At 48.7% G+C, this 19,404-nt stretch overlaps 2 protein-coding genes across 3 annotated transcripts in view; both read right to left on the reverse strand.

Moving 5' to 3' along the window:
- Positions 1 to 9,948, reverse strand: part of LOC107216476 (LIM/homeobox protein Lhx9) — a 70,963-nt gene extending 61,015 nt beyond the window's left edge. Inside the window, exon 1 of the mRNA XM_046731323.1 lies at positions 9,740 to 9,948. The gene's annotated coding sequence lies outside the window, so the exon portion shown is untranslated. The remainder of the gene's footprint in view (positions 1 to 9,739) is intronic.
- Positions 9,949 to 10,182: 234 nt separating this feature from the next.
- LOC107216471 (protein apterous) overlaps positions 10,183 to 19,404 on the reverse strand; it is a 34,195-nt gene continuing 24,973 nt past the window's right edge. For both annotated transcript variants that reach the window (XM_046731263.1, XM_015653667.2), the window contains exons 3-5: positions 17,406 to 17,941; positions 13,479 to 13,699; positions 10,183 to 11,715 (exon numbers count right to left, since the gene is read on the reverse strand). In XM_046731263.1, the coding sequence (XP_046587219.1) occupies positions 11,500 to 11,715; positions 13,479 to 13,699; positions 17,406 to 17,941 (973 nt within the window). In that variant the 3' untranslated portion in view covers positions 10,183 to 11,499. The remainder of the gene's footprint in view (positions 11,716 to 13,478; positions 13,700 to 17,405; positions 17,942 to 19,404) is intronic.

Consider the following 19,404-nt stretch of genomic DNA (forward strand, 5'->3'; position numbering starts at 1 on the left):
AAGGGAACGTCGAAATGACGGAGTGAAGGCTGCAGCCGGCTGCAGTGCAAAAACTGATATACAATGACGCGTACGGCACGTAGTGGAACATAGATCCGTGAGATTGATCATTCGTAATTCATAAAAACCGGCTGGTCGACTAGACGAGCGGTTCGCCGGCCCTGCACTTTACGCGACAAGGAGGAGCCGTGGTCGCAATCTAGAATGGCCGCAAGACGTCTTCGAGAAACGAGATCCCAAGCCTCCCCAAGGAAGGAAACGATACGTGGCGGCGTGTCAGTTTCCCGAGAGCCAGGCCCCCAGGAGTCATCAATCATCGCGACGTTCTTTCAGCGCAGCGGAGGCGGCGACCGCGGAAGGAAACGAATCCGCAACACAGAGACGTGGCGGGAAAGAGGGACCAGCATTCGCCCCGGAAGGGGGATCCGAGAACGGGAGGGACCACACACGCAATTCTACGGGAAAGTCCTCGACCGGATCCTTCCGTGTTGCGATCTGCCATTACCGAAACGTTATCGCCCGTTGCGGTGCACCGGGAAGTTACACCGCGACGTTGTACGCCCTGACAATTTCAACTGGCCGTAGGTATAGTCCCCCCCCCCCCCCCCCGCCCTACACCGATCTGATTCTTATCGTTAAATTCGCCGCGGCAATTTTTTCGTGATGAAATTATGCGTGCATGCGTGTGTGCGTGAAATTAAACATACAGTGTATGTATAAATGTAAAAGTTTGTTCCGACGGATACGACACGATTTTCTGTATCTTCAAATCTGTGAAATCTTTCTTGCATAGCAAGTTTTTGTTAAACACGCATGTTGCTGCAGCCGAGATATATGGGACTGATTTAATTTCTTGTGACTTTTCAGATTCTTCGATTTACCCTCTGAGCAAATTTCTCGCTGGAGGCTTTCTTCTTTTCTCAAAAAAAAACCCCAAACCTTTTGGTCACAAAAATTATCGACTACTCGATGATTCTTGAAAACTCATAAAAGTCTGTGATTGGTGAATCAGAAACTTAATAGTTGCCATAAAGATTGTCCTTGTTATTCGATCAATGATCAATGGTCTTAGAAATGTCATAAACGGTTTACGGAAGTCGTAACGAATGTTTAAACGCACAAAGCGCACCGCGATTACACATGTCACATCACACGTCTCTTCTGACCAAACGTCGGTTGTGATCATCCATGTAGTCTTTTGGTCGTATCGGACCCATGCAAAGAGAGTCAAAGGACGCGATGTCTCCGTGATCAGCCCGCAGCATCAGCGGCAAGTGTATCGTTGATCATAAGATTGATAATCAACGAGCTTTCGTAACGGTTTGTGTTGAGCACACGTGTTTGATGGTCCAGTATTAGCCGCAGGTTTACCGGTCGTTTCACGGTCCCCCGTGGGCCTCTGGCCCATAAGATAGAATTAACGCATTTGATAGTTATTACCCGGTGGTTCGTTAAGGGATACCATTCGGAACTGTTGAAATCTCAATCGCATCCGTGAGAATAAATTACCCGGTGTTAAATTGACCGGGGGAAAGAAAAAACGCGATACGTGTCCGTCGTTTCCGGCACTTCCACGCATGTGTGTACGTACGCGCGTGTATCCGTATGGTCGATTCTGCGGTAAGAAACAATCGCGTGCATCGCACGCTCCGGGGACCTCGTGCAACTTCGATGTAACGGAGGGCTTAAAAATACCGTGGCGCGTTAGTTCTTCGCTCCCCGTCGGAGCGCACAACGGTCTCAAAGAAAAAGGCTAACGCGCTGGAAGCAGACCAGAACAACGGACGAGGGGCATCATTAGTTTTCGGAATAGTACATTAATATCCATGGCTCGGGCGCGTATCAGCCCTGCGAAACAACGCCGCGTCAGACGGTGACCAGAAGTCGGTTGGTCACGTCAAGCTGGCGCCCAGATGCGAGCTGGCTCTCATTCGCCTCGCGTCGCTGTAAGCAGCCAGAGTCACTGGTATTAGCCGAAAATTCAGCGAAGATTACTTTCCTGCCGCTCGATTTCTCGATTATTTCTCAATCCGCGAGCCAATTGCCATTGGGGCTTCTCACCAGCGTCTGGATAAAAATGAAGATACTCGTACGGTGCTCGTCATTTCCTGCGCTGCAGGGAAGAGAACCTAAGGGTCGTCACCGGGTATTCATGGGTCATTATCATGGGCCCGGTTGAATAATCCTCGTCGTCGCCGAGGCGCAATTAATTGGCTACAGTATTCTTGCGATGGGTAAAAAATGTCAATCTTTGATCTCCCTGTAAAGTTAAGAAAGAGAATCGCTCGTGGGTGGCGATTGTCTCGTGGCCCACGCCAATCCCGGGTTGTGGGAGTTGGGAACACGGCCCAGACTACCGCTGCAGGATTTCCATCCCGCTAAAGATGGCCCCGAAAGATTGACACGAGATTACAATGCCGTTCCCCATAGTCATCGGTGATTCATCCCGGCCTGCAACTGTTATTCTCACAATTCCGCTGCAGGAAGGCTGAACATGATTCCGCGTTCTGGGATCAACGAGGTTTGGAGAATTGCGGGCCTTGGGTGGAGCCACGGATCACGAGACGTAGATATTTCGGATTTGCGATCTAGCCTCCCGCGATAAATTATCCAGCTCTTCCGACGCGAAGCTATCGATATTCTAAACTTTAAATCAACCCGTAAGAGAAAACGAAATCCACCACACCATTACTGACAATAAATAAACTTGAAGGAAATAAACAAATAGAGATTAGTTCCGCCAGTACCGGCAACTATAAATCATCTCAGAAACTCGTTAATCGTAAGCGAGCATGATTTGTTGCCGTATTGAGACCAGCGAGACGTATATACGTATATGCAGAGGAAAGAAGAGGTCGTTGTATATCGGCGCCTGTGGAGGAGCCTCCGTAAAATTACCACCAACCTTTTTTATCCATACCATACATTCATAGAAACCCATAATTAGATCGGCAATCGAAGTCGATTAATGTATACCAGTAAGTAGTCGTGGGCTGCAAGTTTCTGAAATCGTGGACCACCGTCGGAAGCGGGAGAGGCCCATTTGTCGGGGACGCTTCGAGGACGACGCGAGGTGCGATCGTACAGCGTCGTTATAGGCAGGCCCTTCAACCCCCCGAGATTATGTCATCAAACGGCTTACAGTTCAGTGAACCGTTTCGTATCGCCGAACACACAGCGTGACGAGTCACCGACGCGCACCTGTGCTAATGGGCTTTCTCTCCTATACCTATATGGGATGCGCCGGATGAAAACGTACATGAAAACACGTGTAGAGTTCCGTGTAGATACAGTGTCTGCAGCTAACGAGGACGGGTCTATAAGCTGCCAATTAACGGCCGATGAGTCTTATCCTGGACCAGCCATTAATTAATTTAAATTCACCCGCCCGGCGTGCAGAGGCCCCCCGCGATCAGGCCGAGGACCGCCGGTTTGTTGTCTCCTGAACCGAGCGATGATTTTCGATACCTTTTTTTTTTTTCCTCCACTTATAGTTTCGCCTTTTTTCCGACAAGTCCGCGACCGAAGAGCGATACAGGGATGATCCGTTTTACCTTTTCGATACGTAATTCAAGTGTCTCGTCGTTTCAGCGGTGTAATTATCATTATAGCGATTGTATTTCGATCATAGGGACCGTTTATGAGACACGCGACTCTGATTTTTGGACTACTTACCCCCTACCCGAAAATCTCACCCAGAACCATTTGAATTTTACCGATGCGTGATCGTGGTATAAAAATTTAGATTGTTACTGTACATTTTAAAGATGAACAATTATACTATATCTATCAAAATGACATTACATGCAAGGTAGAAATTTGTCAGTTTCTGTTAACCCTTAAGTGGTACACTTCCTCGGCATAACTTAATAGCTGGCATACTGGGACGTGTCATAGCCCAACAACTGAAATGGATATCGCGAGTAAGCTGTCGGTTGTTTAAATTTGTAAAAATTACCAGAGAGCCTTCACATTGTTTTTTAAAGGAATATACAGGTTATTTTGAGGAAAAAAATTAAAATACTAAAAATGGAAAACTGTTATAAATTCCAAGGAAATCGAAAAGATAAGTTTTTTCTTTTTCCATTTTTTTTCAACATTTCTTTCTGTATTCTCATTGGTTTAAAATGAGTTAGATCAAGAGTACGGCGTTTGGTGCCCAATAAGACCGAAATAAGGATTAATGATGTTAATTCAACAGCCCCGTATAACCGTTACGTGCATGTATATTGTGCGCATGCGCAAACTTTATCCCCTCGCGGGATTTGAATTTCTCAGTACACCTGAGGGGGGAGCGAAAAAAATTGCGAAAGTGTGATTTATCGATTATAGATTGGAACCGAGTGATTAAAAACATCGATTTATTTTGGAGACAGACAAACATGCTTCGCTAAATTTCGGTGCTCCGTGCAGCGGCAAAAAAACTCAACATCGCGATTAATTTCATGGACACTGAAAAGAGCAAAGTTGAAGAAAAAAAAAAAAAAAAATAACTGATGTCGGAATAAGCAAATCTATAGTGGTGACATTTCCTCAGTGATTGCTCCGGCAATCACGCCAATTGTTGCGTGTTTAACTTGCACGTCCGTTATATTGTCGCGTCGATAGCTAACGGAGGCGTCAGCTGACGCGGGGTTTCTCGTACGTCTTCGACGTCACCACCACCCACCCAACGAACACGCGATAAACGTGCCTTCCTAATTCTGTAGATAACGGGCGAGGCTTGTAGCTGATAAATTATTCATCCACGCAAACCGACGCGTGAATCGTGTCACGCGATTCCCTTTCGAGTATAACTCCGAAATTCAAGTTCAGCCGTAGGTATACGTACTTCGCAGTTCCAACACGTGAAATCTCGCTGCTTTGAAATAAAACTAAATAAATTCGGCAGAAGAATATAAAACGTTATCAGACATCGGATAGTTTAAAATTATCTCACATCAACTGGAATCGCAGTTGAAAATTTTTGTTCGAGGGGTCATCCGATCGAATAATCATCGTGTAATATCTCAGAGGACAACATGAAAAGAAAAATCTTAATCAAAGTAAAATTTATTTGTCAGATAATCTCTCGTAATCACGCAAAAACGTAAGTAATCATGAAATGTTGTAATCATGGCGTCACCTTTTTCTGAGTGGATGAACCCTCGCCTTTGGTGGCCCTAATGATGTCGCAGCCTTTGCTAACAGATGTGTATGTATACAGGTAATAATTATGGGATCGTGGACATAATTTTACGACAAGCTCACCAGGCACTCTTATAATTCTTGTCGGAAGACGACGGGGTTTGCAGCGTTGGCGCGATCAGCGTTAACGGGCGAACAATCCGCGAACAATTCCTTATAATAATTATCGATAATTAATTAGCTAATAAGCAGCTCGTTAGCGATAAATTACTTGCACTACGTTGTACTACGTTGTCGTTGGCGATCGAGCAGCCGTTATTGAACGCTGTTTCGACACCCTAGCGTTGTCAGTTTGAAAATCTTCTTGGAAAATGACGAAATTTGATAGGAAAAATTGGCAAAAAGTTGATTTATTGTATAATTTTGAGAAAAACGAGGCTACAGGGAGGCGGAAGCGAGAAAGGAAAGCGGTTCGGCTTCTTGATCGTAACGGGATTGGTGATCGCGGAGAACAGGGTGTCCCTCGGTGTAGTAATGCAGTAAATAAACAACTCGGCAGCAGCGTCGGTATTAAGCGGCGGCTTATATTTTCGGCTTGTATAGCTTTCGACATTATGATACAGTTGCATTTGAGTGCTTATACGGGCCGACCCGGCGGGATTCTTTGATATTCAAATAACGCGGCTGGTATAAATAAAATTATTACGCGGTCTGAAACAATTTACGATCGAATCATGGCTTTTTTATTGCAAGCTGTGAAAATAATAAAGAGTCACCGCGGGTACGCGCCGCTTTCTTGGTCCACGCACGCGGCACGAGGCGCAGTAAAGATTAAGCGAAGCCGGAGTGATCGGCCGCCTCGGAGGCGTAGAAAAGCTGCGCTCTTCAAATTCGGCGTAAAACCGAATTCAAATCGGCTGATCCGAGAGGAGTCGGGGAGTATAATTTTTCCTCACATTTCTCTCTTCACCGTGCCGCGTGCCTGTAATAGCATCGGCAACGGCAATGATTCTAATTCGAATTCGAACTTGAATCAATTACAGCTGGTGCCTAAAATCGAGTCGCGTCGATCGCCATCGGCGATCCAGCGTTCGCGGGAACGGTTTCATTAATCGTTGGCTACTACGGAGACGTAACGGGGCGTTTACGAGCGGTCCAATATCTAACCGCCACTCGACCGTAGGAAGAATCTCGATACGTTACACGTGTATGTTCCATTTGAAGGTTGAGTTGTGGCCAAAGGCGCGCACTGCAGATTGCGGTTATCGCCGTGGCCAGATGACGGCAAACGACCTCTGTACTCTTGGGAGAGTTTGAAACGGGGACAAAGATCTGCGGGGAGGATCAATCCGGCCGAAAGAAACTGCGAAAGCGGCTTCCTCAGCCCCTTTCAAATCCCGCCCGCCAAGTTTGCTGCCGCAATCGTACAGGGTTGATCTCTCTCTTTCTCTCTCTCTCTCTCTCTCTCTTTCTTGCACAGCTCTGAAGCCTAAACGCTCCGTGTACGCTTCGCCGTATGCCGCACATATCCAGCCGACACAATAAGAGCGTGTGTCCTCGCCGCTAGCACGTGAACTCTTTTGCTCGCGGCACCTACAATCCGTCAAAACGCCCCACGAGCCGTCTAAACTGTATCCTCAGCTGCGGAGAGGAAGTTAGAATTTTGCGGCAAATTTCTCTTTCCTTCTCCCACCCACTCACTCTCGCCACAGCATCCGCAAATTCTTATTTAGTTCACGTTATCACGGATAAGGAGAAAGAAAATAATAACTTATGACAACGCGTCAAGTGCAACTTATGACCGTTGAATGAGGCCGCGAAGTAACAGAGTTGAAAAAAAAAAAAAAAACTTGTTACAATATCTGGCGAAAAATATACCACGTTATAAGATATGTGTGCCTGTGTATGTCTTTGGAAAATGAAATCACTGATTCTGGGTGATTCTGATCACTTTTGAACAACAATCCTTGACGTTCGTCTCTAATTCATCTTTCGATCAATGAATCGCAGCCCCGACGTTTGAATTTCCTGGATCAATGCTACGGCAGCTAATCGTAAGTGTGTTTCAACAACGTCAACCAGAATTGCTAATTTCCGTTTGGTCTGCACCTAGTCCGAGTCCTCATGTGCACGTCGCTACATGCGTACAATACCGCAAATACAGATGAACGTAGGAGCGAGTTGCGCAGCGACGACGCAGCCTCCGACATCGCGGGACTATTAAGGTGATTCGTGGCAGCAGGTGCAGCATCACTCACTGTCGCCCGTCCGTAGATATATTCAAATATCTGGATGTATTTTCCATCCTCCTAACCGAGATCGCCGCTCTCTCTCGCCATCTTCGCCTTCATCTATTTGTCCTCTTTTCATTTCACTTTTTTATTTCACGCGTCCATGAACCGAGCCGCGAAACACCAATTAGCTCGTGTCCCACCCTGGCCGTTCTATCCGCCCTACCGTCAGGAATTCGCGGCTGTTTGTCAAGCGACCCTCTGTCCCGATCACCCGTGAACATTGGATCGTCGCCGTGACGGCTGAAGCTTCAAGTTCACCCGAGAATCAAATTTTTCCCCACTTTTCCCGGCTTTACCGAAAAAGAAATTTAGGCGAAGTCTGATCAGCTCTTTGCCAACAGAAGTTCTGGGATAAAAGTACGATATTGACAGTGAGTATAAAATAAGATGGAAGTAAACGCAAAGTCGACTACACATGTGAGGATACGCATGTGGAAAAGGTATCTATTGAATATACCATTATAAGAGTAAATGGAAATCATCGTATCTATACATGGCCAGCCAGTCCAAGATTAATCGTTCTGTCCATCTTGTAGGAAGACCGTACAGTGATCTCAGGCAAGTGTAAGGTTTCACGGTATAACTCGAACGGTGATTTTTCCGAGACGTAAATGTCTCGAGTGTAAGCAAGACCGCGATCGCTGGAATTTCATTTCGCAAAACCTGACTCACCACAATTTTTCGTTTTCCGTGTGTAGTTTCTGTAAAAACGTGTCTCACTCTCCGACGCATCGTCACCCTGTCAAGTGAAAGCGCGTTAACGACCCTAACGATCTGCCGCGTGTCTCAATTTCGATGACGAAGAAAAATAAATAAATAAATAAATAAAAATGAAATAAGATTTTCGCAATATCCGGCGTTGATGCAACCGCGGATGTTCGAAGCACCGTTTTCTCACTCCGGACTCGGAGGATTGACAACGATATTTTCAGAGGCGCCTGTGTATCGCGACAGCTCCGCGACGTCGAGAGCAAACGTCACCTGGTGCGCCATTATATTAATGAAGCGATAAATAACCCGTGAGAAAAATGGCCCACGGTTTCCAGGCCGTCGCTTCGAACCGGGTCGTCGAATATCGTTCAATAAAGTTCCCGAAGAAACGGGCCGATCGTTCGAGATCGAGTCTCGATCGGAGACAGCCTGCCAGCCTCGGATGAATAGTTAAAAGCGGAGTCAGGGAGAGAGAGAGAGAGGAAGGAAGATCGGAAGGCGCAGCTGAGCGGAGACACGAAACAAACCACTCCGGTCAAATACAGCGATCGTTTACTCTCGGGGCCAATGAGGCGTGTCGAAGGCAGCCAAGGATCTGTACAGATCTTCGCTCGACGATACCGGCTCCTCGTCCAGGAACAATCGAGGAGACACTTGGCGAGGAGTTCGATAAGGAAAATGATCGATGTCGGGTCGAGTCGTCGGTAATGTGACAACCGGCGCCGGAGTCGACGCCATGTTTTAATAAACTGCGCCGATAGACTGCCTTTTTATGTTCATAATTACACACCGTGAGCAGGCGGTGATCGTGACGTAGAAAACGAAACCGGAAAACGAAGCTTCAACGATTGCAGGCTGAAACGGTCCAGCCGCACTCGTCACGCGGCATTTTTCCGGCCAATGGGCGGAATTTTTCCTCCTCGGAACTTCTTCGTCCCGGTTAAAGAATTTTATGAGATCCCGGGTCGGGTTTCACTTGTGGGAAATTACCCGTCGCTGTTAGACGCGAATAAACGTTACTGGGTGCGGAACCGATTCCGAAGTCCGCGTTACCGGTCGGCGCGAACAAACGATAATTATTGACAACGGTAGCTGCGTTACGGAATCCGCGGTTCCGAAGGATCGTACCGTGGACAAATTGATCGGTGCTAACTCCGCGGTAGGTGGTGGCTAATTAAGACGATCGCATTTCGCAGACGTTTGTTTCTTCGAGACCCAGAGTTTGTTGGATTATTATAGCGCAAAGCAAATCGCAGATTCGTGTATACCTGCAACCTGTACGTAACGTACGTCCTCGGACATTAACTCGGAATCCCAATAAAGCATTCTACACGCCGCGTTTAGATGCGTTCCAAGCGAGCCATGACCTTATCCGGACACTCGATACGCGAACCGGTGTGCGCGTATGTCGAACGATTCAAATTGACAAGATTAATGTGTAGGAAATCATCGAAACGATTTGCGTACCGGTGAGAGAATTTCCTCGAGGTTATAACTAGGCGAGAAATAAAAGATAACAGCACGAGATCGGTATGTATAATTGCAGCCGATGACAAATCAGGTGGTATTCTAAAAGTGTTGAGAATGAAAGGGGAGAAGCTGTTTACCTTTGTTGTGGCGAATATTACGACTCTGCCCCGAGATCCGCTGATCGACGGAAGCCGCTGGCACCCACTGCGCTGCACGTTTAATAACTAGCACGGAAACTCGGTCACTTTTCGTCGAGAGCACCTCAATCCCCGAATGCCGGCACACGACTGACTGATCGTCGAAATCTGTTCGCTGGCTACGAACTACTGGATTGGCCCGAGTACGAACGATGATGAACGATCAAAACAAACAAGCATACAGCCGCCAGGAAGAATGGGGTTTGCATGGAACTGATGTAAACACTTTGAGACTAATTTGATCACAAGTATCGTTATCGCTGCCAAAATTAGATCGTGCGTATGAAAGGGTTGATTTTAGAGTCAAGCAAGGACGATGAAAGGATGTAAAGTTGGACGTGTGGGGCGGAAAATTGCAAAACTCAAGAAATACTGTAAAATATATTTAATGAAAAAAATCATCTTGTAAAGTCAGATAATCGTTCCGGTGTGTTACAAGGATAATAATTATCATTATTAATTTTAGTAATGCTAGTATCGTAATACAATACAGACCTAGAGCTTAGCGGTGCTTAAGAAAATTCAGGAACGTTTCGTCATTATTATTTACATATATATTGTATACCTCGAAGAGTTTTGTGCTCTCTGTGATAATGAATTTTTCATTTATTCATTTGTTTATTTATTTGTTCATTCATCGTACATCTTCTGAGCAAGTTCCGTATTGCTCCGAACGTTCGTCATAATAACGATATAAATCCGAACAGTAGATGCATGATGAAATTTTGATTCAAAAATTGTAAGGTTTGAGAATCAGGATAAAATTAAATAAGAATATTAGAGAGAAAAAAAAACTCCCGCGATTACACTTTTCATTATGCGATTTCTTTAATAAATATATATAATTATACGTACTGGAGTTCTTTCACACGCTTGTCAACTGTACAGTACACTGCGAATATATAAATATATATACATCTATATATTCATCTCCGACACATATACCTAAACAATACAACAATATTCATCATTACTTCTTCAATATCTTAAGTGGTAATATTATTATATATAATATATATTTATATACCATATATAAGCCTATAAATGATTTTTACATTCTTTTTCTTACCACTTCTCTTTCTTTAACCCGTTCCTTCTCTTCCTGCCTCACTGCCTAAATAAATATTCACAAATTGCGTGTACGCGTACGAACAAGAAAATAACTACCTAAATAAAGAAAAAATGGACAAAAAAAAAAAAAAAAACAAAAACAAACAAAAAAAAAAATTACAATGAAACGATCTAAAAAAAAAGATAATTACACAGTTACCTTAATCCTCAAGTATCGTATTGTAATGTACAGTCTTGGTCGTCACGGCACCTCTACATCATATTATTATACATATACATTACATAACGCGTCATACGATGGTACAATATAATATACAAATGGTTATATCTCGTTATGAAATCGGTTTACTAAATCTCGCCGTGCGCCTCTCCGCGTCTCCGTTTCTTTCTCATTCCCCGTAGTGTCTTGTCTTTCATTTCCCATCTCCCTCTCTTTGTTTATCTTTTTGCCTCCTTCTCCCTTACTCGAGCCGTTGATCGAACACGGTATCTATCGTAGATAGGAAAGAAACGACAGGAAGCCACCTCGCGGTGTTCCTCACGCGGGTGTTCCTCCGCCAACAAGCTGTGGCGCGGTTGTTTCTCCACGTTAGCGGACGCGATCCGCCCTCGTGTAAATAGCGTGCCCATCACGCGCAGTCCAGCGAGGCCAAGGATGCAGGGCTGTGAGGTCCTCCCAGCATGAACGGAGGGCTCATCGGCGGTCCTCCGCTGCCTCCGCTGCTACCGTAAAGCTCGAGGTCTCCGAGAGACCCGCCGTCGACGCCCCCGCCGCACTTGTCTGACTTTCCCTCCTGCTTCAGCACCATGCGTCGCCATTTTGCGCGGGCGTTTTGAAACCAGACCTGAAACAGACACGAGGAAAATCTCGGTTACATCGAGGGCCTCCACTTGCCGCATCACCGATCGGACGGAGTCGGACGACGGCGTCGAGGCAACAAAGGAACGCGAACGGACGCCGCGTCGCCATCTTGGAGACAGTCTCCTCCTTCGGGAACGGCGCTTTAACTCCCCCGCGACCCCAGGAATGAAATCGCCTCGCGGTTTGCCCGCGACGTAGGAGTCGCGAAGGGAAGAGTCGAGTGGTCGGCTCAGAGCTCAGTATTCGCGAGGGCCGCGATCAATATCGGGCAAGATGGCGCGGCGCCAAGCCGCCGAGCTACGCCGAGTACAATAGAGCTCTTCTCTCTCTCTCTCTCTCTCTTTCTCTCTTCTCTCTCCTCCCTCGCACTTCTTTTTCCTCCCCGTACCCGAGATATACACACTCGACGGTGCTCGAGTGCCGTTAGCAAAAATATATACGTGCATGTAACCGCGTGCGGTATACATTATCCTGCTTGCCTCGTGGGAAACTGCAGGGACGGTTTGACCGAGCTTGAACAAAATATGTAAAGGATGCCTGTGTTTTTATCATTCTCTCATGCCACTCATCGGAATATGTTTTTAATTACTATTTCCTACTCTGCAAAAGCTAGGCGCGTATGTAATTCGTGCAGTCACGTTTACGGAAAAAGCTTTCAATCGTCGTGCAATTCACTTGGACAAATTTTTTGATATTGATTAGCAACGACCTTTTTGCTACCCGCGGTACGCGCGAAGTTTGACGGTTGATGCAGAGCATCTAAAAAAACAACAAAAATTTAAAATTAAAAAAAAAAAAAACGCATACAGCCCGACATTCACAGAACTCGCGAGCTTCCGACTGCAATCAAGTCACGGACTACTGCGGTTCGGTGGTTGACGGTTTCTCGGTGCCCGGTTCCTGGCGTTCAACGGTGGAAGGAAGTGGAGAAGATGGCGTTCTCCTCCCACCGCTTATCTCCGAGATAACTTGTAACAACTCGGGCTGGTTGCTACAGTCGCACGTGCGTACGTAACGTATACCTATACAAGAGCGATCGAGTCAACCGGAGTTCTCTCTTTCTCTCTTTCTCTCTTTCTCTCATTCCCTCTTTCCCTCTTTCCCTGTCCTCCACCCCTCGCAGTTTCGGACGTGTTGCGCCCGCGCGCGAATGCGCGCGAACATTACGCGCGGCGCTATCCGCAAAGAGGCTGTAGCCTAGCGTGTAATTGTCGCGCGACGCATGAAAGTCGTACTTTACAGCTCGCACGTACACCTCTTTATAGACGTGCGTGCAACCTTTGCGAAGGACGGAGCGCAACGAGACGAAAATGAAAATGAAAAAGGGGGGAAAAGAGAGAAGAGAGAAAGCTCGAGGGCTAGGGCGAGGAGGAGACGCGACACGGTGTCCCGGCTGACGGAGCGCTTCTCTCGGGTACGTAGAAGCGGCTGCGGGCGTCGACGGAAATATCGCGGACTCTTCTAACCGAACGTTTGCCCGCCGACTAGAACGCACTAATTGGAAGGAGTATACTTAGGAGACGGAGATGTGAATATTTTTATAGTGCCGCTTTGAAAAGAAAAGCCCAGAGTCCCATCCATCTTGGCCACGAGCTCAGGAGCCGCGGTTTCCCTCTCTCGACGCGTGCAGTTCATCTCGCCCGAAATATTGCCGCGATTAATTAAGGTTACACGCCGGGGTCGCGGTGAACCCCGGGGATTCCGCCTCTCTCTAATTGGCCGTGGGAGAGGCGATTTAATTCTCACCTGTAGTACTCTCTTCGGCAGGCCGGTCTTCTGGGAGAGCTGCTTCAGGTCCTTCGCGTCCGGATTATGATTTATCGCGAAGTAGCTCTTCATCGTCCTCAGCTGATGGTGCTTGAAGCTTGTCCTCATCCGCTTCGTCCTGCTGTTGGATCCGGGCATCCCCGGCGTTCCTGGACCTCCTCGCCCGAATGGCATGTCCAGATAGTCGGTGGAGTTGAGGTCTGAAAATGAGAAACGAAGAAGGACGGTGGTGAATTAATCGCGTGAGAATACACGCGGAGACACGATCTTCGATCGATTCGTATGCACAAGTATCGTGCCCGGTAACTATTTGCTGCATAGAGTTGTAATTGCACGTGTATATCTGACTGCGCTACCGCTATCCTCGCGGGTTCTTACTCCCGGCACAGCCACGTAGGACCGGCTATCGGCTGCTGCCGCGGGTCTCTCGTTTGCACTCGGTGGGCTAATGAGCTATGATACGCATCGGGCATTGCTAGAGCAAGCTCGCTTCGGTCCCGCGTGCAACCGGCCAGGTATCAGCGTCGCTTCGCCAGCTCGCAACTGAGAGGAGAACTAGCTCGTAATTACTGACCGATGACTCCATCGACCAACCGCCCCGAAGACCGTACCGGGAATATAAGAGTAAAGCGGTCGATACTGATGGCTACATCGTCTCGCCCAGTGGGGATCCCGCCACTGTGTAACGTCCGATTCGGAACAGCGTTATATACCCGGCTAATGGATGCCGCACAATTAACTTGGCCCTTCGATCGGGCTGCCGGGGCTTCGCCCGTTTCGATGCGACACAAGTTTATACGCTGTAGACCGGTTCGCATTTGCATATTAAACCAGATCTCTCGCGATAAGAATCCGATACGCCGTATAACTCCACCCACGCTGGATTCTAAAAGTCGGTACCTGATTTTGAGGACGCCGGTCTGCGAGACGTGTACCCGGTTCCCGAGCCAAACGAGATACTCGACCCGTCGAGATAACAGTCGAATATGAGATGTCGGAAATCGTGTCAGTTACGAGAAGCAAAAGAAACTGCAAAACGCCCCTCGTTCCTAAATAATATCGATCATACGTCAATGTCCGTTTCTCCTTCGTTCGGATCAGTTTCGGATCGGTGGATAAGTTTTTATCCCCCTCCGCTTCGGAAAATCGAAAAAGAGGATCAACAAAGCTTTTAAAAGCTTCTGAAAGCTTTCCAAACCTTTTTCAACTCTCCAAGTGATAATGTACAGTCTTTACGTGGCGCGTGAGAATAGATCCTCGCGTTCATTGATAGTATGTCTGACCATGGAAGACCTTGGCCTCTGCAGTCGAGCAGAAACCAGTCGCGAGCAATTAAGGTTTGCCTCGTGGTAATTACGCGTGCCTATGGAGAGGCACGTGTGGCAATAATCAAACGAGCGTATCGGAGAAAGGACTTTGCATTGATCAGCTCGCAAACTGTAGCGGACAATGTTTCCTGCTCCGAGAACTATAATACTAAACGGATTAGAATTGAATTGTATCGCATCATCCCGTTTTCATAATTGCACGAGTTTGCCATACTTTCTTAAGTGCAGATCTGAAATACCGTCGTTATGAAAAAACGTCGTTACGATAAGAGAATACCGACGTTGAAACCGCAAATTTATCTGAATGTTTTAATTAAATTATCCCCGCAACGGGGAAAAAATCTACGTTCACCATTTTTGGATTCCTACACTTGTATATCCGAAAATCTGCAGTTGTGAACGTTAGGCAGAAAGTTGGAATTAGAGATGCCGGTTTCCAGAGTAATCGTTCGATTGAATCGAGTTAATATCGAGCTGATATCGGGGACCGTTTTACGACCTCTACGGAAGTTACTTTTGGGTGAAAAGAAACTCGTTCTAGTTTCAGACGTACATCGAGAGTGGACTGGAATGCATTTATTACAAATTCAGTGATTGCGCATATTGCGGTAGGCGCGGTCTTCCGAGCCTGTTCAGACACGTAGCGGCGATCGCCGGCCGTTACACACAAAAAGCAGATGATCAAACACGACGGTAAAAGATAAGAAAAACTTAGACAAGAGTCGATGTTGAACACATCGAGTGCGGTGTACGGTCCGAATTACCATCCACTAGCCGATGGTCTACACGACCATAATTCTAGTGAATAGGCAAGGTGCACCGTGTATCTACTCGTGTACGCACCGAAGGTGAGAGGGTGTTAAAGCGTCGGTTGATCTCGGTTGCTCCTCGTTTTCCCGTACAAAGACGTGTCCTGAAATACGTTGAGGGACTCGCGCGACGGCCCTGGTCATGCGTAAATTTATGTCGCCGCGACAAATTTTATCAGGGTTCGGTGGCAAACGCCTTACGCCCACGCATCAATAAATCACTTGATCCGAACCCGGCGTGTGGTTTTACCGGTCTTTCGGTCCTCGGGCCTCGGTCGCTCGCTTGGGCCTGATCTTGGCTCCCGCGACGTTCCCGCGGCGTAAAATGTGGTACCGGTGTTCCCGGCCAAGAGCCTCTTGTACGCTACCCGATTGCCATCGAGGGAGGCCACTTTGCGCACGGCGACCAAGGTATAATCCAGGAACCTGGACAACGACTCTTCCAGGCCGGGGCGTATCCCGGTGGAGTGGACGCGAAAACTGTGGATGCAGAAGGGAGAGAGGAGGACGGGGGACCGCCGATCCTCTTGCGAGTCCTTTTTCGAAAGACTCGAATGCCTCGGAGCCGCGCAGCACTCTCATGGTAGTGTTGCGACCGGCGTGAATTCGAAGTTTCTCACGAGGAGTTCAGATTTTTATTATACCACCGAAAGGTGGCCGCAGTCGGCCGGCTTTTATGCCGACGCAGTAAACCTCGGAAATCCTTAACCGGTACCGAACTTTGTTGTAAACAGGAACACCTACAAGCTTGGATCGACCAGCATCGCGGGCACTAAGCATCCAGCGGCAACTTCGCGCTCGAACGATTTCTGGGAATCCGTGTTGGTGTACGTATCAGTTTACAACCATATACCTGACGCGGGGTTAAAGCGACTCGGCCTTTGCAGGTCGCGTGCAAGTTTTCTTCTAACGCGCAAGTTCGGGAGCGTAAAAAAATTCGCACATCTCATTCGGACCTGCTCCTCGAACGCAGAAGGACGACGGCGATCTTATGGTCGAATGTCGTAAACGCCCCTTCGCACTTCAATGCCAAGATTTAATCGAGTCTGAGCCGAGTCACGGCTGCTTAAAGCGCGATACCGAAGCTCCGGGTTGCATTTTACCTGACACCCGACCCGAGTATCTCACCGCTCTGCGGTTTTTGCCGTTTTTTTATCTCCCTGCTTTTCAAACGATACACTTTGGTACATGTTATACCTATATACGTGTGTGTGTTCGATAGAAGTACGTGCGGCCGGATGCGGAGCGAACGGAGCGTGACGTCACGTTCGATGGTCCGTCGATATTTTTTAGCAGTATATCGATGAAATTTATTTTATTTTCATTTCGTCTATTTTCCCCTCCGGCCAGCCACGCGACCGTAGGGCGACGATAGACAATCGACCGAATCGACGTTACGTTCGGGATTACCCGCGAAGGTAAAACGACCGGAGGCAGAGTATACATGTACAATCTGTACGCATTAAAGGCGACCACCAACCGGGTTCACTAGACCAAAAAATTACGTCCCGCTCGACGGGTTCGATCGAAGAGTATAAGCGTAGCATAAGAACCCCGCGGAAGATGCGATAGCCGGCCGTTGCGAGCGCTCGCGGAGCCTCGAGGACAGAAAAACCCAAACCGCGCCGCGAGGAGGAAGGTGAATCTCTTTTGTGTAAACAGAGGAAGGTCTCGAACCAAAGTATATCCTCCATCCTCCATCCTCCGTTACATTCCGATTTTAAGCGGTAGTTACCGACATCGAGTTTCAAAACGCATCGTACACTCACCCAGGCTGGCCGTCATGGCTTCGAGGTCCTTCGGCTTCCGCTTCCTGGGCCTCCCCTTCTGCCTCGGAGGCGGCACGCCGCTCGCAGCTCCGTTGAAGTACGGAACCTTGGGCGACGAACCAGCTCCGTCGGGCCCCGACGGCGTTTGCGGCTGGAGAGGAACAGGACTGGCGTGGGGGTGCATCGAGTGGTGGGGGTGTCCAGGGTGGCCGGGGTGCCCGGGGTGCGGGCCGTGAGGGTGGTGGTTGAGGAACTCCGGAGAGGGGAAGGGCTGCCCGGGGTAGTGAGGCCCCGGAGGGTAGGCGGGGACCGGGGGACTCTGGGCCGGATGTAACTCCGCGCCCATCTCGTAGTGGAGCCGACAGAGGACGACGCCGTCTCGCATCCCGAAGTGGTCGCCCTTCGTCAGGGGGATGGTGCATATCGCGCAGCAGAAACATCGGACGTGGAAGACGAGCTCGCGGGCTCGCATCACCAGCTCCGAGGCGAGGATGGCGGCCTGGCACCGAGCGCATCGCTTCATTCCTCCGAACATTCTGTAACAAAAAAGACAGAGCCGCGTTATGGTCAATGGCGCTCAACGTCCCTCGGCATTTCTTCACTCCTTATCATGGTTTTTTCACCACGCGAGTGTAAACGCATCCCATATATACGTATAGGCGCGCGCGCGTGTGTGTGTGTGTGTGTGCGGAGCTACGACTCGTCGTTCCCATGCAGGCCTGCAGGGGCTCGATTTTCGCGCGACTTCTGTATCTGATTGAATTTCATTAAAATTTGTAGATAGCCAGAAGCCTGGGAGCCCGTCGTCCTCGAGGGTGCTCGGGGTCCACCGACCGGTCCCTCGAGCTACAGATGCGACCGATCTCTATACCATCGGGCACGACATCGCTACTGCATTAGCGGCAGCCTATACCTGCGGCAGCTACGGTCTCCATTATACCCGATACATCGTCTCCACCTATCTGGCTGATATCCGCCGGCGGCACCGCTCCCACCTTTTCCGAGTCCATGCTGCAGGCATGCAGCTTGCGGCACGAACCGCGGCGGTGCGACGCGGGGAGAAAACTTGAGGGAGTTGCGAGGACGTGGAACAGCGCAAATATGCGTTTTGTTCGACGCCGTTATCGGGACCGCGAGTTATTGCCTCCCGCGACGTCGTACCCGTGCCTAATCCCGCGCCTATCCCATGCCTATGCGCGGCGCAAACTTTCCGGTCGATGCGGCGCAATGTTGCGGTGCAGTCGTGCACTCGCGTGTTGCCGGTCTTACCCGCACCAGCTGTTCTACATTACGCAGGTATAACGTGGAGTTTCAGGGCGGGGAATATGTCGGGGTTTTTGCGGTCGTTGGTACAGGGGAAGGACGGCTATCCAGCGATTCGTTGAACTCCACCGCGGTGAAAGAGGGGCGCAGCACGTCGGCTTTTGCGATTCGAGGAGGAATCGAACATGTACCATCGTACGTTGGGTGTAAGACGAGCAGGTATCCGGCCTATGGCGATTACACGTGCTCGTGATTATCCGCCCTCCAGGCGCACCAGGATGCACCTATGTGAAAATTCAAAAATGCAAATTGCCAATTATGGCAGCTAGGCTCGCAGCGATTACTCGCGCACGCACGCGATTTCCGCATCCTTATGGATAACACCGCGGCTGATGGATCGACTCGCTCTAATATGCCAAGCCGCATCCATGGGGTTCCATATGCGCGGCTACGATCGCTTATACGTATACCGCACGTCGCGCAGCGTGGCTGCATGTGTGTTGCACCGTGTTGCGCGCGTCCGACTTCCGGTGACTTGTCTCGTTGGATCATTAACCACGTTATTTATAAACTGTGACGTACGCTGTGCACCAACCACCCCGCTGGCACTGCCGCAGCTCACGAAAACGCGAACCGGAAGGTTGCCCATCACGGGGCAAAGAGCCTGGATCCGCTCGAGGAAGGACCTGAACGGGAAGCTCGAAGGTACCGAAAACCGTGTGGCATCCTTTCTCAG

The sequence above is a fragment of the Neodiprion lecontei genome, chromosome 2 (assembly GCF_021901455.1).
Source record: "Neodiprion lecontei isolate iyNeoLeco1 chromosome 2, iyNeoLeco1.1, whole genome shotgun sequence".
NCBI lineage: Eukaryota > Metazoa > Arthropoda > Insecta > Hymenoptera > Diprionidae > Neodiprion > Neodiprion lecontei.